The 27,100-nt window shown below is 39.5% G+C and overlaps 3 protein-coding genes across 4 annotated transcripts in view; 1 reads left to right on the top strand and 2 right to left on the bottom strand.

The window, feature by feature from the left end:
- ubr5 (ubiquitin protein ligase E3 component n-recognin 5) overlaps positions 1-7,852 on the bottom strand; it is a 39,693-nt gene extending 31,841 nt beyond the window's left edge. For both annotated transcript variants that reach the window (XM_079692183.1, XM_079692184.1), the window contains exons 1-4: positions 7,598-7,852; positions 3,586-3,630; positions 3,388-3,469; positions 1,316-1,392 (exon numbers count right to left, since the gene is read on the bottom strand). In XM_079692183.1, the coding sequence (XP_079548309.1) occupies positions 1,316-1,392; positions 3,388-3,469; positions 3,586-3,630; positions 7,598-7,659 (266 nt within the window). In that variant the 5' untranslated portion in view covers positions 7,660-7,852. The remainder of the gene's footprint in view (positions 1-1,315; positions 1,393-3,387; positions 3,470-3,585; positions 3,631-7,597) is intronic.
- Positions 7,853-12,756: 4,904 nt separating this feature from the next.
- LOC307047019 (Krueppel-like factor 10) lies at positions 12,757-18,495 on the top strand. The gene is made up of 5 exons (XM_079693726.1): positions 12,757-12,914; positions 13,990-14,184; positions 14,899-15,024; positions 15,684-16,428; positions 17,905-18,495. Exons 2-5 carry the CDS (start codon positions 13,999-14,001, stop codon positions 18,162-18,164), a joined length of 1,317 nt encoding a protein of 438 aa, XP_079549852.1. The 5' UTR covers positions 12,757-12,914; positions 13,990-13,998; the 3' UTR covers positions 18,165-18,495.
- A 240-nt stretch (positions 18,496-18,735) lies between these two features.
- Positions 18,736-27,100, bottom strand: part of LOC307046370 (antizyme inhibitor 1-like) — a 15,393-nt gene continuing 7,028 nt past the window's right edge. Inside the window, exons 7-12 of the mRNA XM_079692768.1 lie at positions 26,106-26,191; positions 25,429-25,940; positions 25,029-25,220; positions 22,301-22,416; positions 19,869-20,086; positions 18,736-19,765 (exon numbers count right to left, since the gene is read on the bottom strand). Of these exons, the coding sequence (XP_079548894.1) occupies positions 19,651-19,765; positions 19,869-20,086; positions 22,301-22,416; positions 25,029-25,220; positions 25,429-25,940; positions 26,106-26,191 (1,239 nt within the window). The 3' untranslated portion in view covers positions 18,736-19,650. The remainder of the gene's footprint in view (positions 19,766-19,868; positions 20,087-22,300; positions 22,417-25,028; positions 25,221-25,428; positions 25,941-26,105; positions 26,192-27,100) is intronic.

Raw genomic sequence — 27,100 nt, 5'->3', positions numbered from 1 at the left:
TTTTCTTTGATATTGCACTATATAACAGGAGGGGGCATTTTGGAGACGAGCATGGCAACACCCTTGGGAATCGGAATTGGCTGCAACTCGTTCCTCGGTCAAGACATTCCATTTTTATAAAAGTTCTTGGGGTTCTAGGGCTGCGACAGCTGCCTTAGGAGTTTAAACAAAATAAGTACTTCATTTTACTCAACTGATGTGTTCTAAATATATTCAGGTATGAATGCAGTTTTTCTATATCAATTTAACTAAATGACAACAATTTTACGAACATTAAATAGACAACGTTACAATGACAAGAAATATTATACAAAAGAACAGGATCATTTGACCATATTGTATTAAGACGCAATTTGAAGCAGAAATAGGGATTAAATTATTCAAATGCAATACAGACAAAACATGAAATTCAGACAAACAGGCTAGTGCAACTTGCCTGACTTTTGTTACGCCTCAAAATCACAGAAGATATTAGACCTTGTTGAGTGAGATGACAATCCTGCCAAAGCCAACCAGCCACCCTATTTTAAATAGGCCATCAGCAGCACACAACAGTTCTGACTGAAAAGGTGTGTGAAGCCATCTCATGTGCTTTTGCAAGTCTGAACAAGGGAACAAACATGTGTTCTGCAGAAACATTTGGAGAAGGGAAGCCTTTTTCAGCCTCATTCACATGAATATTTAGCAGCTACAGGGGCCTTGAAAGCTCTGAAATCACTGTTGGATATTTTTCTGCTGGCAGGATATCCACAACTATCAAAGGAGACATTCACCCAAAAAATATACTCATAGCCAACACAAAACCGAGCAGCTAGTAAAAAAGGGTTTTTATTAAATTGGAAACACACTTGCACAGCCATTAAGGGAAAGGGGTTACAGAAAGTTAAACAATTTGGAAACCGTCTAACTGTTGGTTATTGGGTGTACAAATTAGAATAAAAGGCAGAAGTAGGCCAGATATTTTAATGTTCCTGGAATGCATTTAACTTTCTTTTAACTCTCTAAAAAGCAGCTCTGTAGTGAGAATGAACTCATGGACATTGTAATCATAAAAATAACAACCCCAAAGCTTCCCCCGTTGCAATAGATGCTTGTTGGAGAACCTTTATCAGATATATTTTATACTGCAGAGAGATTTAAATCTTTGTAGAAAAGAGACTGAGTTTTATTCTTAAAGTAAAAAAAAACATGTCTAATTGCTGCAAATGTAGCATGTTCAGTGCATATTGTACAAGATATCTCCACAAGCAATCTGTTTTCCATCTTGGTGCAAAAAAGGTTTGAGGGCAGATCCGATCATAAAGAGAAAACTCACCCATCGTTGCCTTCCGGTTTGCTGAGCTCCAGGCGATCAGGCTGGACAGCAAAGCTGATTCTGCACACGCGGCCATCCTAAAGAGATGCGTTCATGGTTTTCAGTGTCACACATTTGACTAATAAAAACACTTGAATATGAGTTCTGTTTACCAAATTAGCCAGAAATAAAAAAGACATGAAGCACAACACCTGGAAATTATAAATGTTTATATCTGTAGATTTATTTCAGTGGAGCTGGAAGATATAAGTCATTGCAAAAAATGAAGGCACAACATTTGACTCCACACTCACAAGTAACACACTTCAACCTGCATACCCCAGTTGGCAGTTTGACATTTCTGTCAAAGCTCAAACCCCCTAAGGCCAATTACTACATGTTGCCTCTACAGCCCTGTTCAAACTGGATTACCCTAATTGGGGTTTGCCAAGGAACCAGACGTATCTGCGAGCTTGTGTTTTATTTGCTCTGGCAGAAGAGTCTGGCCCCCTGAACTTTACATAGATAAAGCAACTTGAGATTTTAAAGGCCAGTCAAAAGCATTCTATTGGAGATGATGAGTGTTATAAACACAGATGAGACATTTTCAGAACAAACAAGATGGCTGCAGCAGATGTGGAAACATCTGTTAAAGCTGCTATGGTGTAATTTTTGAACGTTATGGACAGTATATTTTGGATTGAGGAAATCTAATCAAACGCTTAAATTAGTTGGGAAAGAACCTATTTTCAAAAGGATTTGGCTTAAGATTCATATGCAAAAATAATAATTTACCAGCTCATGTCTGAACGCTGTCGTCTGTTTTCCATTGCTCAGAGCTATGTCCCATGTTTTGTTGCTAAAAAGTGGTTTTAGACCCATCCAATGGACCCTTTTTTCGCAGCAGCCATTTTGCTATTTTACTGTAGGGATAATTATAATCTCTTTCTAATTAGCATGTCACAGCCATTCCATTGAGCTAGCATGCACCATAGCAGCACAATGGTCTACCTAAGTGCAAAATGTTAACAACTGTTAGCCTGCAATGACATGTCAAATGGCTGCTGTGAAAAGGGGCCATTGCGTCCAGAGGCATTTTGGTCTGCAATCGTTGACAGCCGAGGAAGACCATGTGGAAATGGAACATTTAACTGAGAAGCTAACTGAAGACTAATTAACATAAGAGATTTGGTCAGGCGATGTCAGGCTACATATAGTTTGTGTTCTGAATAAAAAAGCTAACATGCAATCTAGGGCTGCTCAATTAATCGTATTTTAAATCGCGATTACGATTATGGCTTGCAACGGTTACGAAAACAGCGTAATCAAAATAAAACGATTATTTTTTAATTAATATTTTTACTACTTTTCAGTTGAATTATACTTGAAGTTCAGGGTAATCAACTGTCAAAACCATACTGTTCAAATGTTTTTTCTCCAATAAATTGATGTTTTCAAAGTAAATAAAGTAGATAATTGTTTTTAATAATCGTGATATCAATTATTGACCCAGTGGATTGAGTGGAATATGTTGAATATGTTTTACCAAAATGTTGGCTATATGTTAAGGAGTTTTCAGGTTGTGACAGTGCACTGCAACATGTTTGTTGATCTTGTTTATTGGCATTTATTATTTTGATATTATTTATTTAAATGTAGACATGAATGTATAATTTATTTTATATTGGTTTTTCAGTTGATTACCCTGAACGTATAATTCAACAGTTAAAAAGTTCAAATTATTATTTGTATTTGTTTTAAAGTACAATAAATGGATGTTTTTAAAGTCAATGAATAATTGCATTTAATAAATCGCAATTACAATTATTGACCCAAATAATAGAGATTATGATTTTTGCCATAATCGAGCAGCCCTAATACAATCTATTTAATCCGTGCCACAATTTGTGCAAATCTAGAAATGAAAATAGAAGCGAATGACATAGCAAAGTCAGGGGTGATGTGAGAATATTGACCACGTGTGCATTGCAATCTTTATGTTAACTGTTTTGGTTGGCAGTAAATAATCAACATATATTCTGGATCCCTAAGTGTTTCATTCATGCTAATGATGTAATGTCTCATAGCACTACCTCAAGCAGAAATCCGGCATGGTTTGGACCGACAACACACTGTTTTAGGGTCGCCTGCTCCAGCTGACTAAGGTGTGGATGGCTGCATTGGAAAAGGGAAAACAAACAAAAAGACAAATGAGACAATATTCAGGATAAGGCAATAGATCATTACATTAAACAAAGCAGCCTGCAGTTACAATGTTGACACACACTTACCTGTTAAAGCTGTATTTGTTGAGCTTCTCTGAGACTTCCCGGAGCCTGACAAAAAGATAAAGACTATATTAATAAAACAATCGAGAACCGTTTAAGATGCAATGCAGATTAATGTATCCAATTTCAAAATGAAGTGCTGGAAGATGCTTCAAAACATGAACCACCAATTATATAAATAAGGATTATAACTAATGCTGTCAAAATTATCGCGTTAACGGCGGTAATTATTTTTTTTAATTAACTGCGTTAAAAATATTTAACGCATTTAACGCATGCGCAGAATGGTCCACCCCATACATCCCACCAGTGGCAGCGCTGGGCTAGGCTACAGCCATACCAAGAAATGGCTTAGCCCCACCTTGAAAAATTATATTAAAGTAAGCAAAATAAAGTCCGCCAACTCGCGCTGAGTAAATTGCACAGACAGCAGTTAGTAAGATTGATTTCAGTAGTCACTTGTCTGGAAATACCGAAGACTAGGAACGGTTGTGAAAACTTTTGTCACGTAGTGATTGTCTTCTCAATAGAATATCTTTGATAATGTCTTCTGGCCATCAGAATCAAGATAACGGCGTGGTGTTGTTGCAGGAAGCCCTGACGGAGAATACTTTTGCGGTAGTGCATCTCTATATAGGCCTACATCGATACAACATTACGTGTTGATAGAAATCAACACGTAATGAAATAAGACCCCACGGTTTGATGATTGATAGGTGTGTGGGCTGTCTTTCATTTTGACAAACAGAACAATGTTATAATAAACATACATACTGTATGTTAAATGGATATATCCGCCTTCTTTCATTTATCTTTCCATTCCCACAACAATATACATAAAGAAATGGCATATTTTGGACATAGTTTGAATGGTGATTAATCAGGATTAATTAATTTTTAAGCTGTGATTAATCTGATTAAAAATTGTAATCGTTTGACAGTCCTAATTATAACAAAAACATTTTTTGAGTATGTTTGATACTGCATCGATTTTCAGAAGACTAGTTTGTATTAGGGTTAGGGTTAAAATCCTAATATCGATTATTTGGGTCAATAATTGATATCACGATTATTAAAAACGATTATCCATTTACTTTGAAAACATCCATTTATTGAAAAAAAAATGTTGAACAGAATGTTTTTAACAGTTGATTACCCTGAACTTTAAGTAGAATTCAACTGAAAAACCAATTTAAAAAAAAGTTTAAATAAACAATCGTTTTATTTCGATTATGTTGTTTTCATAATCGTTACAAGCCAAAATCGTAATTGCGATTCAAATACGATTAATTGAACAGCCCTAGTTTCTATGCAACAGTGGCTAAAGTTACACACAAATAATTGTTATGATGTTGGCTATTACAGGGAGTTAAATGCAAATGCAGATTTCCCTGTTGTGATAGCATAACAATTTAACACGGAATGTATGTATAAGGCGATGAGTGACAGATTTCCTAAAATTACATTTTAAAAAAGGTGCAATATATCACCTTAGTAAGTTAAGCAATATATAAATCCAGAAAATAACTAACTTGAGACTAAAAAACAACTGCCTCCTTACTACAAGCAGATCAAGTGTCAAGCTTTCCAGATCATCATAACACTTTCTGAATTAGCTATGATACAATTACAGACAATACATTCAAGGTTTCAGGGAACTTTTAACTGCTCTTTCACTTTTAAAACAGTTTTCTAATTTGTTTGCCTGTAAATTGGCAGTTGGATTTCATTGTCCAATTAACTTGGTCATTGTTTCCACCCCTGATTTCCATTTTCTTCCACATTCAAATCCAATACACAGACAATCTGACAGTTTTGTGGGATTACAATCATACGAACATGCTTAACTACATATTAGTCTGAAAAGTATTATATTGCGATACTTGTCTTGTGTCTTGTCCAAAATAATACAGCAAATATCAACCTTTACAAGCTCTTTGGCCAATGATATCATCTTGAAAAATATAGTTCTGTAAACTGTTCCTCCATACATGGCCATAACACAGTAAAAGAAGTACTAGGGAACCTGCCATGATGAATGACCTAACTCAAAAGGATGTTAACAAATGCCAATTGTCCATTATGGATTGAAGGAAAGTAGAAGGACATTCACAAATGTAAACATTAATAGCAGTGCAGTTACTGATCATGTATACTATTTAAACCACATTTAACCTAGATATTAATACCAGTAGTTTACCTACATGTACCATGTTAAATCTAGCTCATAAGAACAAGAGACAAGCTATAAAAAGATGTGGCCCAAGAAAAAGCAGAATTTGAATGTAAATGTACTGCCTGTTTGTTAATTTCAATTGTTCCACTGCTTGATAAAAAGTGCAAACTTTCTTTAAATGGTGCTACAAATGAATGGTGATGGAAGACATCTCCTCACAATATATAAGCACAGCGGAAAGCTATTTGCCATTCCACTGGGCTAGACTAATGTATGTAAGGAGACCTGAGGTCAAGCAAACCACTGGCATTTGGATGTGGAAATGTTCATGCCCAGCGAGCACTTCAAATGAGCCAAGTTGGACCAAGTATTTTTACTTCAGATAGAGGCACTTATCTGCTTTGACAACTGCAAGTTCCTTCATGGGGAAGAAAGCGGAGGGGGCCTCCCAGCAGCACATGGTGACTGTAGCATGCAATGGCATGCATGCCTGGGGATGAAACAGCCATGACCTCTTTAAGGGAACCAACAGTCCATACCATCGAGATACGAGTGACTTTACAATAACTAGAGTAACCAGCAGAATAACAGAGCTTTCCATGTCAGTCAGACCAAAGCTGGTGCCCAAGGGTTAAATAGTACACCAACCTTGCAAAAACATTCAAATACTCTGAGCCTTTACTTGTTCCTAATCTCAAGGTCATTCTAAAACACTTTTTCTTTAAGTAGAACAGCTCATTAATCAGTTCAATCTCAATGGATGATATAAATAGGTTTATCATAAATCACATGTTCTGCCAAAATACAGGTCGCACACAATGTCCTGGACCTCTCTTCCAAATACTAGTGTCTCATGATCACTTCAGTTTCTACATTTCCAAAAGAAACCCCATTAACTGCAATGTGATGGATGCCAGCTGCATGTCACTCCTAAAAATATTGTGTGCAATTGAATTAACTGTTCGAGTATGCTGTAGGTAACAATGAAAATAAGAGAAAACTGTGTGAACATGTTAACACTGAACACAACAATACTGATAATACACACTTCAAAAGTATGTCCATGTCCCCGGCCCTTATAACAGTAAATACCTGTATATTTGGATGTAATGTTGCTAACTCTTCTTCACTGCATATTTAAGATAATAATCTTGGTGCGCAATGTTAAAAACAGGAAAATACAATCATTGTTGCGGAGGAAGACAGCAAGTATTTGTTCCCCTTTAACCTTGCAAAGACACCCCTGCCCTAAAGACACTGAAACACAAATATTTGGCTTTGTCAAGAGCGTGGTAGCGAATTAGCTTTCTAGCATTAGCAGCTAGCTATCAGTTAGCTGACGTTGGCTACTTCATTGATCATGATAATCAACCAGACGCCCACAAAACAAACACTGACACATGTCAACAGAGTGTATTTATAATGTATAGAAGAAAACTCGAATATTTTCAACAGTTATGTGTTTTACGACCCTTATTTCCCTCTCTTTTCCCCATCCCCCAACCCGCATTGTCTATCTCAACTTTGACTGTGGGCCAATCCTTCCAGAGAATCAAGGAAACAGCCTGCTAGCTTTAGCTGCTCCACGATAGCCAGTTAACGGACTAGCATGTAGCTAGCGCTGGACCAACTGTTTGGGTAGCAGCAGGCTAACGAGGATTGTTCAAGATGCCGGGCCTTGTTCCAACCCTGGGGGGTCATTTCAATTATTTAAACCCGACTAAACATGCATGACAATGTCAACATCGTTCGTAAATACAACCTCGAACACTATATCCCATACCCCGCACGTAAATATTGATTTTATATTCTTCTTTTCCACGGCCTGCAACAAAATACCTGTCATTGAGCTGATCCTCAGTCCCGGGCAACGGGTGAACCACGAAGTGAATAGATGTCATGGGGTCAATCCAAAATCACGCACAGGCGTGTGAAAGATGTAGAAATTGTTATTCGTTCGATTACTGTATATATGTGGATTCATAGGAATCGTTTAATAGCGAAAAACCTCGAGTTTAGATCCCAGCCTCCTCACCCACATGCCGCCATCTTAACTCTAGCAAGCTTCTTCTCTGTGTGTTGATTAGTGCACATGCAACCACTGCGCTGGTTGGACCCCGAGCACAAACAGGAAATGTGTTAAATTGGAAGGGATTGGCCTCCAGAAGAAAGGCAAGACGACTGTAATTATAAATACTACACTTTCACACTCAAAAGTCTTTGTTCTTACACAGTTCAGCCTAGTATATGGGTTTAGTTGCATTTTTTTAAGCCTCTGTAGCATTTTCAGGTCCATTGCTGTACTCTAAAGGTCAGAGAAAGGGTTATGTATTGCTAGATTACTGCTTTACAGGCAAGGAAAATACAATCCAAAAAGCTAAGACATTAAGATGAGTCATTTTGGGTTTCTAGACAAATAATTTAGCTATTAATGCATTAAAAAACCAGTGTAATACATACTTACTTTAATAAAATAACCCATAGTTTCATGTAAATTGGCTTAAAAAACAGTCCAATTAAATATCTGATTACAATACAGACCTAACTTGTGCAGTTAAGAAATAAACAGAGCCTACTGAGTCGATGTCATGACTTGTTAACATGAGGGATGTTAACATGTCATGACACAATAATCATCCTTGTGACCATCAAAGACTTATTATGTCACCAAATCTTAAGGGAACAACATGGTTATACTTGGCATATTGTTACCATTATTCTCACAATTGACATTCATGTGGGACCATTAAATAAGAGCTGCTATTCTCATATTAGAATTGTATCGAAAACAGTTTTTTTTGCTCACAAATAGCATCACCATGGTTTGTTAAGATAATGAAAACAGATAATAGTGGACAAAACATTTAAATGTAAAAGGAAAGATTATGTCATCTTTGGTTGCTTTTGTCATCTGCAGCCTAATCCAGTAAACGCTGTTGTCCTTTTACACCAGCAGATGGCAGGATTGACCTTTCACAATGAGACTTGAATCCAGAAAGCTAAGCAGAGAGTGGAGTGCTAGTTTGTCTCTTTCATACTCACAGAGTGGTCATGTGTATATGACATGTACATATAAAGTTATGTAATGTCTGTATAATTCGAATAAAACCTTTAACACCCGTGAAATGAGTTGTTGAATAAATTCCCTCAACAAGAAATGAAACTTGATGTCAGTATAATAAATGTCAAGATAATAGGAAATTATACTTGACTAATTTGACTGCTCCAGGTCAGGTTGATCATTATGTCATCTGCCAAGTTGATCTGTTTAATTTCCAATTTAGAAAAAGCTCAAATAAGTGTTATTATTCAAAATGATCTATACACTACTTGAACTGCTTTTAACCAGTCTAGTCTGCAGTCCACATCCTTAGGACCTGAACTGAATAGAAGTTGAATTAAGTATTAGGTGCACATCCAGAATACACAATGTCACTTTTCTTAATGACATTAATAGGTTTGTATTAAATAATGTATTCATATTTTCTTTATTTACTTACTTACACAATACAATCTTTGCATTTAAGTGTTCTTAGCACATATCGTTGCATCAACATATGTTAAGTTAAATTAATGGGCAATAAGGCAGATATCATTATTTGGAGAAAACCATTTATATTTTCATTTGAAACTTTGGTCTAACTTTACATATGCCACATGTCATGTAACTAGCTGAAACACATTTTTAGATTTCTTCCCGGATGTAGGCTAGTTTGAGTTCAACACAGAGGTGAATGAAACCAGTTCCACTGCCCTGCATAAAAAACCTTTGACTATTCTTAAGAGTGAAGTCAAACAAAAAAAAATGAGCTATTTTTAGGTGGTGCATCGGGTTATCAAATGACCTCTGTCCTTGTTAAATATGGGTACAAAGAGTCCTAGCCAGGAGCACATAATCATTCGGGCAAAGTGAGCAGGTTTGCAGAACCTTCTAACAATCTAGTACAACGATTGTTGAACTGTTGGTTAGCATTTACGACCCAAAGTAAAACTATTACCACTGATAACTTATTGAACACCTTATCCATTCTTAGATCAGCTGAGAAGCACCAGCTCCTGTCAGTCAGGACACTACCAGGAGGATAAGATATACCCGTGAAGTAACTCGATCACTGGCTGGAGAGTAAAGACTTTTAAATAACTCCTGTTACTGCTGCCTGGGACATATCTGTGCAGGTCCAGGGCAGGACTCAACATGAGGGGAAACTGCCTGTTAACACTGACCAGGTCAGACCAGGCCTCAGGCTGCAGTCACACATGCTGCACAGCTTTAAAGACATTGTGCTGGCCTAAAAGGAGCTGTTCCTGGCTGCTTTCTTCTAACATAGAACAGTCCTTGTTGGCCTAGTCTGACTTGTGTTTAGGAAGCCATAATGTCTGGGATAATGCTGCCAATAGATTCCCACAAAATCTGTTTGTCCATTACCCAGTACCATGAGGATGTAAAGATCTGCTCAATAGAGTATGGCTATTGTAACGGGCCATGCATCACACCTTAAAACTATAGAGCAACCTGATTGGCCCACGACCAGGAATATACACAGGAGTTGCCATGTGCTCTTTTGTGCCATGAGCGCTCACTGTAATATCGGCAGCTTGATAACCCCATCATCATAAAAAGGACCATGATGGACAATATCATTATTGCAGATGACATTTCATAATTTAGTTTGCCACAACACATTATCTATAAAGGACATGCAATATAAAGTATTATAACCTAAGTTTAAAGCTGTACAAATCAATTATATTAAAATGACATGTTTTTAGGTTACCAGAAACATGACTCAGAACTGTCAATGAGCAAATGTTAGCACTTTTATGGGGTGATAATAGGTACATTTTGTGTTTTAATCCTGTTCTGCAACCCCCAAGTGACAAGCCCCTAAATAAATGAAGGAATTTACTTTGAGTTTTTGGTCATGTCTTTGATCAAGCCAAAGCCATTTGACATTTTAACAAGTGAATTAAAGCAGTTCAAGGAGTACTCCAGCCACTCAGTTTGCCACTTACATAAGGTTGGGATATTCAAAGTGCCATGAACCTAAATGATCACTAATGGCAAGCAGGGGGAGACTCCTCTGGTTGCAGAAAAGTCAGATAAAAAAAATTAAAAAATGAAATGTCTCAAAATTAATAGAAAAAAAAGATTGGGATTATTTTTGATGGAGTCATAAAAAGGCTTAGGGCCCACTTTTCCTTTAAAAATATAATTTTTTCACAATTCTCTGTACTACACACAATAAATATTAATGGGGTAGCCTGCAAATTTAGTAGTGGGTAAATTGCCTACAGTCAAGATGGAAAATTAAATATTTAAAGAGACAAAAATGAGAGAAAATAGTAATTTCCCTCGCACTCAGACTCACTAGTACTACATTCCTAAATATGTTCTTGAGGAACAACACACAGTGCTTGTTTCTGTCTGTGTGTATTGCTCCATTGTGTGTCTAGAGCCGGCCTTTTGTTCTGGCTCTGTGCTGTGCAGGAGGGTGGAGACAGCTGACACTCACCTAATCCCCAGCAGGGCAGCCCGAGCCCCTCCTGACCTCTTTCACCCAGAGGATGATAAGCTTAATCATTGAAACAGTAATCAATCTGAAACAGAAAAAAACGTTTTATTTCCTGAAAATTTCAAGTCAGTTCAACTTCTTTTATTTGAAGCCAGTTGATTCTTCATGAGAAATGGATTGTCAAAGGGATTTAAAGTGGACCCATCATGCTATTTGTAGGCATAGGTCTCAGATATATGAAACTATATAAAAAACATGTCTATGAAGTGTTTTGCTCAAAATACCAAACAGATCACCCATTCTAGCCATGCCTCGTATCCCTCTATTTCACTTACTGTTTCAAAAGTGCTGATTTGGGGTATAAAGCTTTAAAAAACTAAAATTTGATAAAAGAATTGAGGGGGCTGAGCTCATGTGGGAGATTCTACCGGCAGATTCTGCGGGGATGAAATGCCATATCATGGATTATCAAGGATTATTTCTGAAACAGTATGGAGCTCAAAGGCTTTCTCTAATGCTGGTTCAAGGTTCTTTATTTGTCATACGAACAGTTATGTTGATGAAAATCTTAGGTCACAGGCTTCTTCAACAGTGCAACAAAATAATACAGAAAAACCGAAAAAATATAGTGCAAGTACATATTAAAAAGTAAATACGAAAAGAAAAATAGTTTAAAAAAAGTGAAATAGTGAAATAAGCGGTTATACCACAAGGTGGGTTCCTTTTTATTTCCTGCTTCTTCACACACATGCTCTATCCAGTACAGGTTAGCTCTGAGTGTTAGCAATGCTAATGTATACATGCACCGACCATATTACGTCCAAAACAGTCGGGCATTGTTTCTGATAGCGACGTTTCTGATAGGGCCGTGGGTAAAATCATAGTACAGGTAACAAAATGAATCCATCCAACATCCAACAAAAAACAGCGGTTAACTGACCTGCATGAGATAATATCCTTTACAGCCCATATTTCAAGACAACATTAGAATATGTCTGAAGACAACTCTGATAATGATAACACATTTGTATTTGACACAACACTTGAGGTGAAAGTGAGATAGTAGTAGTAGTAATAGTAGTAGTAGTAGTAGTAGTAGTAGTAGTAGTAGTAGTAGTAGTAGTATTTAAACTTTATTGTGATGCTTAGAGCATGACATAAAATCTGGAGGACCTATATTAAGAAAGTACTGTTTGATTTCTTCTCTTTAAAATCATACAAGATGTGGGTCAAGGGTGAAATGAGTCATCCAAGGCAGTAGTGTGTGTTTGTGTGTGTGCGTGTTAGTGTGTATTGAAAGGGTGGGGGTGGGGATGATGGGAAGTGTGACCATCAGGAATGTTTTTCACACACCCATGCGCTGTGTACCACGCTGTCTTCACGGTGCCGTCAGCCCCTGATCACGCACCGAGGCTCTCTCCCATTGGTTGGCGCTAAGCACACCTTTGCGCCCTATTGGGCAAGACGTTAAGCCACGCCCATCTTTTCCCCACCGTCTTTGAAACGAAGAATGGTGATGAGTCTGAAAAAGAAACTGGAAGACATCAGTCACAATTCTAGTTTAAAGTGTTCACACGACGCGGACGGACAAGTACACGCGTTAAACCGGGTTCCTGAACACAACACATAGACCCACATAAAATGTAAGTAAACACATTTTTCACAATGTCATATATATTCCATAAACCATAATATAACCAGAAGTGTCTCTTTTAAATGATATAAAGACATAATATATATATATATATGTTATGTATATATATATATTATCTACTATATCCAACGTGTTCAATGTCTATTGATGGTGCTCAAGCATTAGGTAATAGTTAATTTAATTACCACCAACTTCCTCGTGTGTGTGTGTGTGTGTGTGTGTGTGTGTGTGTGTGTGTGTGTGTGTGTGTGTGTGTGTGTGTGTGTGTGTGTGTGTGTGTGTGTGTGTGTGTGTGTGTGTGTGTGTGTGTGTGTGTGTGTGTGTGTGTGTGTGTGTGTGTGTGTGTGTGTGTGTGTGTGTGTGTGTGTGTGTGTGTGTGTGTGTGTGTGTGTGTGTGTGTGTGTGTGTGTGTGTGTGTGTGTGTGTGTGTGTGTGTGTGTGGGCAGTAGTTGCTAAGTGTTGTGTGACGGTTTGTGTACTAAGCAGCAGTTGGGGCTTTTGTCCCCCAGTAGATGTAGGTGAAAGGGCCCCAGTGCTCAAGAGCAGCAGCTGATCATGCTCTCTTCACATGACCCTTTGTATGTTCTCTCTATATATAGATGGATGGTAAAATCAATAAGCTTTAAAATATTGATTCACCTCGAGTCGCCGTGCATGTCTGCTCACTGTTTTTCCATTTTATTATTTATATAATGACTGACAGTTATTGTCTCAAACAGAAGAGCATTAGGGCCACGTTATTATTTTATTTATTTTTTAGATCATCTGACCATAAGTGATTTTATTTATTTTTAAACCTGAGATTAAAGTCAGAATTCTGAGAAAACATGTCAGAATTTGAGATAAAGCTATTAGCCTATATATTTTTTTCTTGACAACCTCAGAATTTGAGATAAATAAATGTTTTATTTTCTTCCTGAAAAGTCAGATTTTTTTCTCAGACTTTCTCAGAACACATGTGGCCCTAATTCTCTTCCGTAGTGTCAAATATTGAACATAGATTATTATTAAGAACCGTCCATGCATGGTGTGTTGTCTCATTCAAATGTTTGCGCTTTTATCAGACTGTCAACATGGAATTTGAGGAGCTCGCCTCAGACCGCCAGGGTGAATCCCAGCCTGCTCCTTTGGGTGACATGGAGGCAGCGGAGGCTCTGGTGACCATGAATAAATGCTGGGAGAACTTCAGACCCCTGACTCCATCCTCAGAGGACGACTGTGTCCTCTTTGTCTCCACTGTGCCGCAGGGCCCTCCTTCGGTAAGGGATACACATGGGCTGGGACTTCTCATATAAAAGTCTGCTTTCATTTTGTGAATTCTGTAGAATTTCCCCTCAAAAATGGCTTCATAAATGGTGTAATGTCAAACTTGATGCAATCCATAAGAAATGGACTGTCCCGTGTGGGCTGTCCCATAATTGCTTAGATAAATACCTCTGTAATAAAACCCCATGCTGATAAAAAGCCGTTTCACAGAAAATAAAAACCATACAAAAGACATCAACATATTTAGCATATTTGAACACTTAATTTTATTTGTTGTCTTATTGTAGTGTTTTTATTGGATTAATTGTCCTGCTTTGGTCTGCTTTCATCTGCTCTCTTCACATGACCCTTTGTATATTCTCTCTCTCTCTCTCTCTCTCTCTCGTCTCTCTCTCTCTCTCTTCTCTCTCTCTCTCTCTCTCTCTCTCTCTCTCTCTCTCTCTCTCCTCCTCTCTCTCCTCCTCTCTCTCTCTCTCTCTCTCTCTCTCTCTCTCTCTGTATGTATATATATATATATATATATGAATGGCAAAATCAATAAGCTTTAAAACATTGATTAACATCTGTGGATGTCTGCTCAATGTTCCATTTTATTATAGGATCGACACATATTTTGTCATATATTGATCATTGATTATCGTTACCTCATGAAAGAACAATCCATGCATGGTGTGTTGTCTCATTTTAATGTATTGGGCTTTTATCAGACTGTCAAATTGGTGTCTGAGGTCATGGAGTCGGACATGGAGTGGGAGACTTGCAGTGCGTCCTCAGACTGGTCGCAGCCTGACTGTATCCTCTATGGCTCTGTTGGGCGGCAGCAGTCTCCTTTGGTAAGGGATACATTTGGGCTGAGGGTTCTCATATAAAGGTTTACTTCTACACCAACTTGTAGTTTTGCAAATCTAGTCTTTTAAGTTTGTAAATTAAGTAAATGTATAGCACTTGTATCAATAGGGCTGCAAAATATATATTTCTCATGTAAACAATGGCTGTTTCTTGTCTCTTAAATATGGAGACTTCAAGTATTTCTCTGGTTTATATAATTTTAAAGTGAATATCTTTAGGGTTGGGACTGACAGAAGTAAGCAACTTTGAACGATGAAAATAGTGAGGAAGAGCATTAGAGTGCGGCTCTATTGTTTTTTTTATTCAACACTCAAAGTCAAACTTTCAGTAAATGCATTATTCTCGTATTTTGTTTATTCTCAACAGATTGACCTTTATCCTCAATATTACGTCTTTATTCTCAACAGTTTGAATTTATTATCAACATTTAGACCTTAAAAAAAATCGAATTCATTAACAAAATCTTATTTTGACATTTTGCCTCTAACGTTTCAATTTTATTTCAACATTTAGACGTTATTCTTGATATGAAAATGCTATCAGTGTCTCTTATACTCTCCCTTAGATACTCGTATAGCATTTTTGTTTCAAAATAAGATTTGTTTGTCAACCATTAAAATGTATGACCTTCCTCTCCTTCCAGTGGATGACACCGCCATACAGTCCGCCCGATTTTGAGGCCACCCATTCCCCCCCGGCGATATCCTTATTTCAGCGAATAGTAGAAGACACTCATGAGCACACACAGCAACGCTTCCAGTGCACCAGTGTGATCCGGCACACTTCAGATGGCCCGAGCGGCTCCTGTAGCGCCCGTCCTGCCTCCAGGGAGGACAGACTCACTCCTGTTCATACAGAAGACTGTGAATATGGGCAAGATGCTGTCCAACAGTCTGACTCTAAAGCAGCCGGGCCACAGAGATCTCACACTGCGGCTTTGCCAATTGTTTTTGAAACCAGCCAGAAGAGCCTTGAGGATAAATCAAACTCATCTCAGGCTGCTGGCTCTGAGCTCTCTCCTCTCCCTCTGTACAGCCACATTCTTCCTGTCACAGCCTGTGACAACCCAAACGGATATCAAATCCCATCCCCCACCACTGCACCACAGCACCGTCCCCCAACACAAGCAGCTCCTCCGGCCCAGGTCTTCTTCCTCGTCCCTCAGCTGGCTGTTCCTACTCTCTACGTCCAGCCGGCCCTGGTGACCTCTGGGGGCACCAAGCTGACGGCCATCGCCCCTGCGCCTGAGCAGGCCCTGTTGGAGCAAAGACTAAACCAGCCGCAGCCCGAGGTGTCCCGTGTCCGCAGCCATGTTTGTCCTCATGAGGACTGCAGCAAGACCTACTTCAAGAGCTCCCACCTCAAGGCCCACCTGAGGACACACACAGGTACGACAGGAAGGAGTTTAAAGGGATAGTTGAAGGGGGGTTTATGAGGTACTTATACATAGTCAGTGAATTACAAAGGGTAGATGGTTGAGTTTTGTGAATACGAACTGATCCTAGTCACACAATAATACAAACATACTAACCAATTGAGGTGCGGTAGACCAGCAACTCCCAATGTTTTGAGAGGTCAAATAGTTTTCTTTGTCAGAGAGCATAGATTCAAGATTCAAAGTCTTTATTGTCATATGCGCAGTAGCTACAGTGTAGTAATGGCAATGCAAATCGTCCCAGGCCCCTCCAACAATGCAAAAATGAATATAAGACATAAAATAATAAAACAAATGTAAAAACCAATAAAATAGTACAAGGAGAACTGAGTACAATACAAATAGTGCAAGACTGTCTTACAAGTACAAAGTCATGCAGATGAAGTACAGTACACGTCAAAAAATAACAATTCAATAAGCTCAATGTTGCAGTTGAGTCTAAATACATGTACATAGAATAACATTAAAATAAACAGAATTTAATATTAAATACTGTCTATTGTAGTAATGGATATAGAACAGCTTCAGTCTCCCATCAGAAAGAGCTGCCTGACAGCAAGTAAAGTGTTGAAAATATTATAAATGTAGCTTATAGCAGTAAACTAATGTTGATTTTTCTTTGGTGGTCATTTTCTTACGATGAACAATGTTTTGCTGCCCATCCCCAGCAGTAAACAGGTTCAATTCAGTGCTGGTTCTTAGGTCTACTTCTCCAAACTGGGGGAATGCCGACGCCATCTATCTATCTATGAATAAGTACCTGATATAACCCCCACTCCAAATGTGAACTTCAATATAGTATTTCATCATTAACCTTCTTTTTTCATCGGGTTTCATCCCATTCAAAATGTTGAATATCAGACATATGGGTTTCTTTCATCTAATTGCCACAAGATAAGATGGTTGCATGCTATGTTAAAATGTATAGCATCTCTGGTTTATTTAATTTAAGCTTTTTCTTATTAACTTTTTTTAAATTAGGTATAGTTTGACGCACATTTGGACTGATAACTATATATTCAAGAAACAAATGTAATATTTGTATGTATTTGTTGGAATTAAGTGGGCTGAAAATGTGTTACACAGAATTGGGTCAATGTCTACTATATGTTATCCTAAGCAGTCAAGCCAGGGCAGATCAAATTTGACTTGAGGACAAAAACACTAAGGTTAAAAAAGTACATACATTTTAAATATGGAGTCCTTATATTATAATAATAATAATTCATATAGGTGCCTTTCAAGGCTCTCAAGGTCGCCATACAAACACATAAGATACACAGTAGGCCTACCTATATAGATACTCGAAGACATTTTACAAAGCAGCCAATGGTCAGCTTTCAATGCAAAAGATGACACAAATGAAAGGGAAGCAAACAAATGACCCAAAAAGCCTTATTTTCTAACTTCACCGTCTGTTTTCCAACAGGAGAGAAGCCTTTTAGATGCAAGTGGGAGGGCTGCGAGAGGCGATTCGCCCGCTCCGATGAGCTGTCCCGCCACCGACGGACCCACACAGGGGAGAAGAGGTTCGCCTGTCCCGTGTGCCTCAGCCGCTTCATGAGGAGCGACCACCTCGCCAAGCATGCACGGAGACACCTCGAACAGAGAAAGACGCCCTGCGCAGTTAAAGGTAATCCAGTCTGCTCACATCACTGTCTTCAACAAAAGCCTTCTGAGACATGCTGAGGAGACGCAGAATGAAATGCTGGGAATATGAAGTGTGCCGGTTATATGCACAACTGTCAGATCATAACACTTCACATCTGAACCAGATGAATGTGCATGTGAAGCCTTTCCTTTGCTTTGATGATTCTAGTTGAATAAGATGTTTACATTCAAACTACTCAAACTGAGCATCTACACTAAAATGATCCACTGTTAATACTGTTCTGTACACTTTTGCAAATCAATGCTAAACTTGTTTACTGTTGAGTGATTTTTGACCAAAGAATGTTAAGTATTGTTCTTTTGAGCCATACAAAAATATATTTGTAATAAAAAGATATTTGGCACGGAACTGTACTTTGTGTTTTGTATTTGTTTGCATATTTTGTAGGGTCATTGGTGCTGTCTAACATGTAATGATACTTAGAAAACCATATGCTGCTCAAAAGTAACTTTGCTTTTGACTAGATACAGCCCCAACATCATCTTGCATTAGATAATTTTTCTAAAAGGAGAATTGGATTAAGTCATGTAATGAAACAGTTTCTGAAAGCGTTAATGTTCCGTGTATGATAGAACTCAGACACAGGGATTCACAGTCCAGTCGTTGAGGTGACTGAGGTGTTTATTGCCAGATAGTTCATCATGCCTTAAACACAGATAAGGAAATCATATTATTTTAAAAGCAGTCCTAAATCTTGAAGAAATATTGATAAATAGCATTACATTTTTCTAGCATTAGAAATGCTTTGTTATTTCATGTTAGCTGATTCTTTATCCATCAGCACTTCCTTTGTTCCATCTGCAGCGCGTGCTGAATAATAAACCGGTTTTATTATGTCGAAGTATAACAGTTACCTGCTGCTCTTTTACTGGTCAGGGAGTAAGCTACTTAGCGTTTTAGAAAAACACTAGTTCAGTTTCTCAACCAGAATAGACTGCACTGATCATTATTACACGAGGGGACTTCATGATGACACTGGCTTTGTTCACAGATGAGTGAACACGCTTTCATTTGCAAGCTTCAAAAAACTGAGTAGGGAAAACATGTAATCAAGCTCTGATCAAACTCAAACTACACAACCAATTAAATTCATAAATACACATCCTGTAGCAAAGCACACTACGATATCTCAGAACTGTGTTTTCATTTAAATACACAGCTTCAGTCAGTTATACATATTGTACTTTACGACACTGGCAAAAGCAATGAAGACATAGATAAGAGGAATTGTTAAATATGATCATTTAGAATCATTATACGTCTACTGTGTGTGTGTGTAAACGGCGCAAAACAAAGGGAAGAATGCATTTGTCTTTTAGGACTCATCCATTTTGTTGCACACTTAAAATATCTACTTAGGGTTTAATCGCTTAGTTTATTCTGTATTGGGGTTTGTAAAATGCTATATCTGCTGAATCGGCTCCATTCAACCCCGTGGAATGTGGACCAGAGGAAGCTAGCAGCAGAAAGCAGGAAAGTAAAGAATTCCTAGTCTGATGATTGCTACGCGGGGACAGAGAGAGTGGCCTCTGTGTGGCAGGAATTGTGGAAACAAGGGACCAAAGAGAAGTTCTTCAGTGTAGCCTCATGGGTGACTCCAGTGTCCTGCATCTCATACCTGGGGGAGGGAAATGAACGTCAGACGAAGACAAAATCTACACAGAAGATATGCTCAGTTTCTCACTCCAAATATGAAAACCCTCAATGGCCGAGTCCCTTACCAGTCCCTGGAGGAGATGACGCAGTACACAGGGGGCGCTGGTGAGTTCGGGGTGGTGCGGAGGGGCTGTCCCATGGTGTAGGCCCCTGCCTGGGAGAAGGTCAGCCAGTCTCCGATGTTGAGCTCAGGCAGAAGGCAGTGCTCCACCACCTGGTCCAGGTCGTCTGCAGAGGGGCCCCACAGGCTGCTGCTGAACACCGGAGCATCCAGGGGGGGGTTCTGACACACAGATTTATTTACCAATCAACTTAACATGAGGGCTTTGATCATGACTTATTCAACAGGATATATTCTGGGTTGCCAGATAGAAATATGTATAAGTAGAACATCATTTATTTGTGTAGGTTTCCCTCAGGGCTCTGTTCTTGGTCCCCTACTCTTCTCCTTGTACACAAACCTCGCTCGGATCAGTCATTAGCCCGCATGGTTTTTCATACCACTGCTACGCTGACGACACCCAATTAATTCTGTCCTTTCCGCCTCTCAGATACCCAGGCCGTCGCACGCATCTCTGCTTGTCTAGCGGACATCTCTCAGTGGATGTCTGCTCACAAACTCAAGCTCAACCCTGACAAGACTGAGCTGCTTTTCCTTCGGGAAAAGATTGTCCCACTCTTGACCTAACAATCAACATCGGCCCCTCTGTTGTTTCCCCGACTCAGACTGCAAGGAATCTGGGTGTGACCCTAGATAACAAACTGTCCTTCACTGCAAACATCGCTGCAACAACCCGCTGCTGCAGATACACTCTTTACAACATCAGGAGGATACGTCCCCACCTGACCCAGAAAGCGACGCAGGTTCTGGCCCAGGCTCTCGTCATCTCACGCCTAGACTACTGCAACTCCCTCCAGGCTGGTCTACCTGCATGTGCCATCCGACCTCTGCAGCTCATCCAGAATGCAGGGGCCCGTCTGGTCTTCAACCTTCCTACATTTTCCCACACCACTCCCTTCACTGGCTTCCGGTAACTGCTAGAATCCACTTCAAGACACTGGTACTTGCGCACCATGCTGCGAATGGATCTGGCCCTTCCTACATCCAGGACATGGTTAAACTGTACACCCCAGCACGTGCACTCCGCTCTGCATCACCCGCACTGCGAGGGGGACCCAAGTTCCCATCAGCAAAAACACGTGGGTTTGCTATCCTGGCTTCAAAATGGTGGAATGAGCTCCCCATTGAAATCGGGGGGAGCAGATAGCTTGCACATCTTCCGGGGGAGACTGAAAACTCATCTCTTTCGACTCCACTTCGAACTATAGAATTAATAACAAAGAACTGCTAACAAAGCACTTATATACTAATAAAGGACTGGCTTATCTAAAACCAGTTGAGTAGCACTTGAAATGTTTTAGCTCTATGAAACCTGATGTACTTATGATTCTGTTTTCTTCAAGTTTGTATCTTGTTGGTCGAATGCACTTATTGTAAGTCACTTTGGATAAAAGCGTCAGCTAAATGCAATGTAATGTAATGTTTCTTTGTAATATCTTACACATTTTCTTCATGCCAAATCTGACCAGTTCTGTAAAGTCTGGAAACCTTACTTATTTTTATTTCTTGGTCTCGATTAGTTGGTTGTTATTTTAGCATTATAAGTTAATAAAAAGGTACAAATCTTACAGTAAGTGATGTTTGGTTTGCACAACTTAGAATTAAGGATCACAGTTCTGTAACATTGTGCAATACAATTTAGTCTGATGAGACTATTAATAATGCAGGGATAATTTATTAACACCTACACCTTTTATAAACGTTTTGATTTCCGTTCTTAACGCTTGTTTGTGACTTTTTTCATCATCGGTGAATTTTTCAGGTTAAATTCAATATTGTCAAATTCAGTGGCGAGCCGGGACTTTTATACCTAGGCCCTCTGACCTGAAAATAAAGCCCACCCATTTAGAGGGAAGATATGATTGACTTTACTCTCTCGTTGAGTTACTGTAACGGGACCTCTGTGAATTTACAACAGGACCACCACCCAGCTCCTGTCTTCACAGTAACTCGCAGAGACGAGCTTCTTTCATTTAACCCTTCACATTCCAACAGAAACTGAACAGGCAGATTCGAAGGATTTATTTCTTTGTAAATGTTATTTTTAAATACAATTAAATCAAGTTGTTTTGGTAAAACTAATGAAAAATATTATTAAAAAATTAAAAAAAAATGTTTTTTATATTTTTTTAATGTTTTCAAATATTATACTAGAGGGCCCCTGACGGCTCGCCACAGTGAAATTATAAAAAGCTGTACCTGATAATAAGTGATTCATTACAATGAAGGTGTCATTTCGTATTAGTTTTTTCCCCATTGATTACATCAGCTATCATTGCTCAGTCAGAGCATGAGAGATTATTATTCATTTGAATGTTGGGCTAACAGATGTGCATAAAATTAAGGAAAGAAATGTAGACAGTCTTTGAGACTCACCTTGTGAACAGATGGAGCAGGGATCAGCGTCTCACAGAGTTTGCTGGCGAATGATCCATACACCCCCTCGTTCATGTAGTACTGGAACTCTGGCTCATCGTTGGGAGACGGATCATCTGTTTAGGAGAAGGTAGAGAGAAATGGATTCATTTTTCAGAGCGCTTTATATATTTTGTTTCATATAAGAATACAAAATCAAACATTTGAACAGTTCTCTTTGACTGGTTGACTTGAAATGATGCATATTTCATACAATAGTTGCATTGCATGTTTAGTTGTAATGATGCATATTACTGCACCTGACAGTAGGGGTGGCAACAACTAATCAACTTAATCGATTAAAATCGATTACTAAATGAGTTGCCAACTAATTCAGCTCGTCGATTCGTTGGTGATGTCATCACGTGTGTTTTACGCTCAGTTAAACTCCAACGTTATCGGTACTGGAGACATTTAAAAAATATATGTATATGTATTATTGCTACATAAACATTATATCGCAGTCCTTAGTGTCGCCAACTCATTTCTAGTATGCAAAAAGAAACAAAAATGCGTCTATGGTGTACTTTCGACCTTTCCAATCGAGACGAGATCTCTCTCTCCCTGGTCTGTGTGCGGATATTATTATTCATTTAATTGAATAAAAAGCAATGTTAATTTTGTTTCATTATTTAATAATATATGTATTTTTGAATCAAGTATTCATCTTTATTGTCTTCATTGTTAGTTTCCACATGCCTAAACAACCTCAAGCTAAATCTAAAAGTTATGGCTAAATAAGAGCGTTAGAGAAATTGTGCAAGGCATAATAGTCCGAATAGTCGATTAATCGTTTCATTAATCGATAGATTAATCGATTATCAAATTAGTCGTTTGTTGCAGCCCTACCTGACAGTCCTCCTCATGTTCCTAAAGTAGGCTGTATACAGACCAGTGTTTCCCACAGATCTGAAATATACTTATGGTGGGAGCCGAGAACAGGGGGGAGGGGGGGTGTGTGTGTGCTAGTGGAGCTCGGTCAAGAACGGGGGGGAGGGGGGGTTCGACGCGAAGCCTCGCAGCGGAGTTATTGCGGAGCGCATAAAGCAGACCCTTCGCACGATAGCAGAGCGAACAGGTACAGGAGGGGGTAGTTAATCGATCACAGATGGCGTCGTGCTCTGCGGACGGATAAAACAAGAATACATCTAAATGGGTCACGAAATATCATTTGGCGGACGTTTAATATACCTGGGCGGCCCGCCCAAGTAAAGTCTATGTGTGGGAAACCCTACAGACACAAAGTCATATCAAAATAAGCTTTAATATCAGGGTTCCTGCAGGTTTCACCAACTGAAAATGTAAGTACTTTTTAAGACCACTATGAATAGAATTTAAGACCTATTTCACTGCAAGAGTATGAAAGAAAATTTCTAGGAAAGAAGAAATGCGTCCCCTAATTACTAAGTGTGTATGTGTGTGTGTATCTCTTTGTCATGTGTGTGTGTGTGTGTCGGTGTGTCGGTGTGTCGGTGTGTGTGTGTGTGTGTGTGATGTGTGTGAGTGAGACAAGAGCTCTGCTGTCTTCATGCTGTTGTATGATTGGTGTTCAGCTACGGTATTTAGCGTCCACAGCACCTCCGCTTTTAGGTTGACGTAGACTCAAATGTGACCCGGAGGTCCCCCGGTGTTGTTGCGGGAGTAGCTGCACTAGCAAAACAAACGCTAATTTTGTTTGCAAAAGGTGCAGCGGGCTTCCAACACATTCCCCTCCACTGGTTTCAACAAGCACTAAATTTGATGTTTTCCAACCAAATACGGTTGAACTTACACTTCCCCATATTTATTTATAAGTAGATTCGAAGATACCTAATTTCTTGAGTGCCGCTAGCTGAAGCTTGGTTGCTAGATTACTAGCTGGGTGTTCTTCGATAAGGGGCCGGGGGAAACAAAGTCAGTGATTACTGGTTCCATGTTTATTGATTTCAATACAAATTGTTGGGGGGAACTGAAAGGCTCTTACCTTACTGGTTACTTTGCAGCCCGGACATTTCCTCCAAAACACTTAGACGCGATCGCAACACAGAAGTACCTTTCAAATCCGAACATTTTTAAGACCTTCTAAATCATATTTAAGACCTTTCTTATTTTTTTTGATCATATTTAAGACCTTTTTAAGGCCTGATGATCAAATGTAAGACCTTTTAAGACCCCGCGGCAACCCTGTCAGGAGTTAAGGGTAAAAATCGACTGGACCTCCGGGTCAGTCGATTTTCATTATCACTGGCCCCACCATTGTAACCACTGGCCCAATACAATTCGTCCAAAAAAATCCACTCTAATAATGAAGAAAATTAATAAATTTGTGGCGATAGTAATTTATTTACGAACTACATTACTACTATACTACAACATTTCAATCGCCAGTTCTTCCTCATTTTCCTCCTCGGTCGGTTGATTTTGCCATCCTCCTGATGACCAGGCTGTTAAATCCTGGACGTCTGGCTCTTGACCCCGACTGCCACCACTGCAAAACAGCTCTCTTAGCATCAAAGGTATCCAGACTAGGCCCTTCAATGGTCAGGAACATGAGGCGAGTGAGATTTTGGGTCGACAGTGAGGACCTCCAGTCGCTCTTCACCCTCTTCATGCAAGAGAAGCCTCTCTCACATGCTGCGGTACATGACAGCCCTTGTTAGGTAGATCTGGGCAAAGATGCCTAGGTTGTTAAACTTGGTCTGTACATCACCTCTCTGGAGTATTTCCAGGAGAGTGTCTCTGAGGGGCCCATTCCGCATTCTTGCCCAGATTTTATAGAGCCTGTACTCTCCCAACACCTCAGTGACTGTGGTCCCCTCAAGCACCAGGATGCTCTGGTAATGGTGGCACAGGGACTCAATATTTGCTCGTCCATGGAGGACAAAGGCTTCTTTGGACTCATCTGAGTTGTCCAGTTTTGGCCACACATTATGATCAAGAGCTGAGAATTTTTGCACAATGCTCTCGGTAGAGACAGCAGGTCTCCCAGACGGCTCTCAATATGTTTGGCAAGCATGTCTGTAATTTTCTTCCTGTCTGTAGCCAGTGTGTCTGTGGTGGTGTTTTTGAGCTCTACCCCTCTATAGGTGGCATTCATTGCATCAGCCAACATCTTCCTTTGCTGCTCTCCGGGCTCCAGACACAGCTCTGTAAGGCCATTGAGCAGGCCTCAATGTACTGCACTGCCTCCTCTGGTGTCAGATTATCCTGCTGAAACTGGAGGCTCAGTGCCTTGAGAAAGTCCTGTGTATCCAGCAGGAAGTGCATGAACTGGACATTGGTGTGGCTTTTGAGGTAGTGGAGTATGTTCTTTGCCCTTCCCATCACTGCAGGTGAAGGTCGGGTTGTCCTCTCTGGGCTGACCTGGTCCTCAAAGTGGGCCACAAAGATTGCATAGCTATTACACAGGATCTGTGTTGCCTTGTGGATGTAGGGCAACCACCTGGACCCCTTCAGGTTTGTAGGCTTGAGGACCTTCTCCTCCATTGCATCTGCCAGCATCCTCAGCTCCCTCAGTGCCTTTGGAGAGTAGTGGTATTGCTGATGCAAATATTGCAGCACCTCCTGCAGCTGCTTCAGCCTCTGATTCTCTTTTATTGAATCCACCATACCTAATTCCAGCCTGTGTGCCACACAGTGTATAGCAAGCAGGTGTCCAATCTCTTCCTTCAGCTTTGCAGCCACACCATTCCTCTTCCCCCAAATTGACAAGCCGCACCATCAGCGCATAGGCAAACACCTTTTCCTTCCAGTTATCCAGACCTGCTTTTTCAAACACTGTCTGTACTGCGGAAAGTACACCATCTGCATGTGCGTGTTGACATCCTCAATGCCAAGGAAGGACTGAACCACTCCTCTCTCCTTATTGAAGAACTTGACACAGACAATCTCATTCTCAAGGTTTCCCAGTATCAGTTGCCCCGTCAATCATCACACTGATATAGTCTTTATTCGTTAGGTCAGAAAGCAGTTGCTCCCTCTCCACATTGTAGATATCAATTGTGAATCCGAAGTAAAAAAAAAGGGAATTTCATTAATAATGAAGGAATTGTAAAAAGTTAATTAAATAGTAAATTTGGAATGTAATAATGTATTTTTGATTCTCACCTTAAACATGCCTTGTCTGACAAGTAACAATTGGTCATGTTGGAGCCAGTCCTACTGTTGAGGCTGCACCAGGTCCGGAAAGTCAGTAAATGGCTTTTCTTTCTTGACAACATAGTACGCTGGATGATACATATTCTCCATTTTATCCTGGAAACCTGCATCTATTTCACCATTAACATGAATCCCAGCTAACACAGCGGGTGTTTCGATTGCTGCCTTCTGCCTCCTCACACACACACCTGGTGTGAGGTGCTTTTTTCATGCGGGTCAAACCCTGTGGAGCGTTCTGCTACCTGGCCCTTGAAGAGTGGAGAGTCCCTAAACAAGCAAACAATCTGCTGCTTAAATATCATATGTAAATAGCCACTATAACTAGCTAGGCCTACTATACAATTTCGATAAAGCAATTTTTCATATTTGGTTTATTAAAATAATTATATTGTGGTCATTTTTAAAATAAAATAAAAAGGAGGGTGGCATTTTCTGCTATGAGTATTATTATTTGTATAATGCGCTTTCTGCCTTCCTGTCATTATCAGGAGTTAGACATGTAATGGCTATAATATATTAGCCTCTAGCCTTCCTTGTCCTAAACTGCTGGGATATTTCCCAATAGCGAATATACCATAATATTTTCTACTCTTCACTTACTTGTCAGCATTGATTTACAGAGCC

This window comes from Notothenia rossii, assembly GCF_949606895.1.
Source record: "Notothenia rossii genome assembly, chromosome: 7".
Lineage (NCBI taxonomy): Eukaryota > Metazoa > Chordata > Actinopteri > Perciformes > Nototheniidae > Notothenia > Notothenia rossii.
This window is presented reverse-complemented; position numbering and strand designations above follow the sequence as displayed.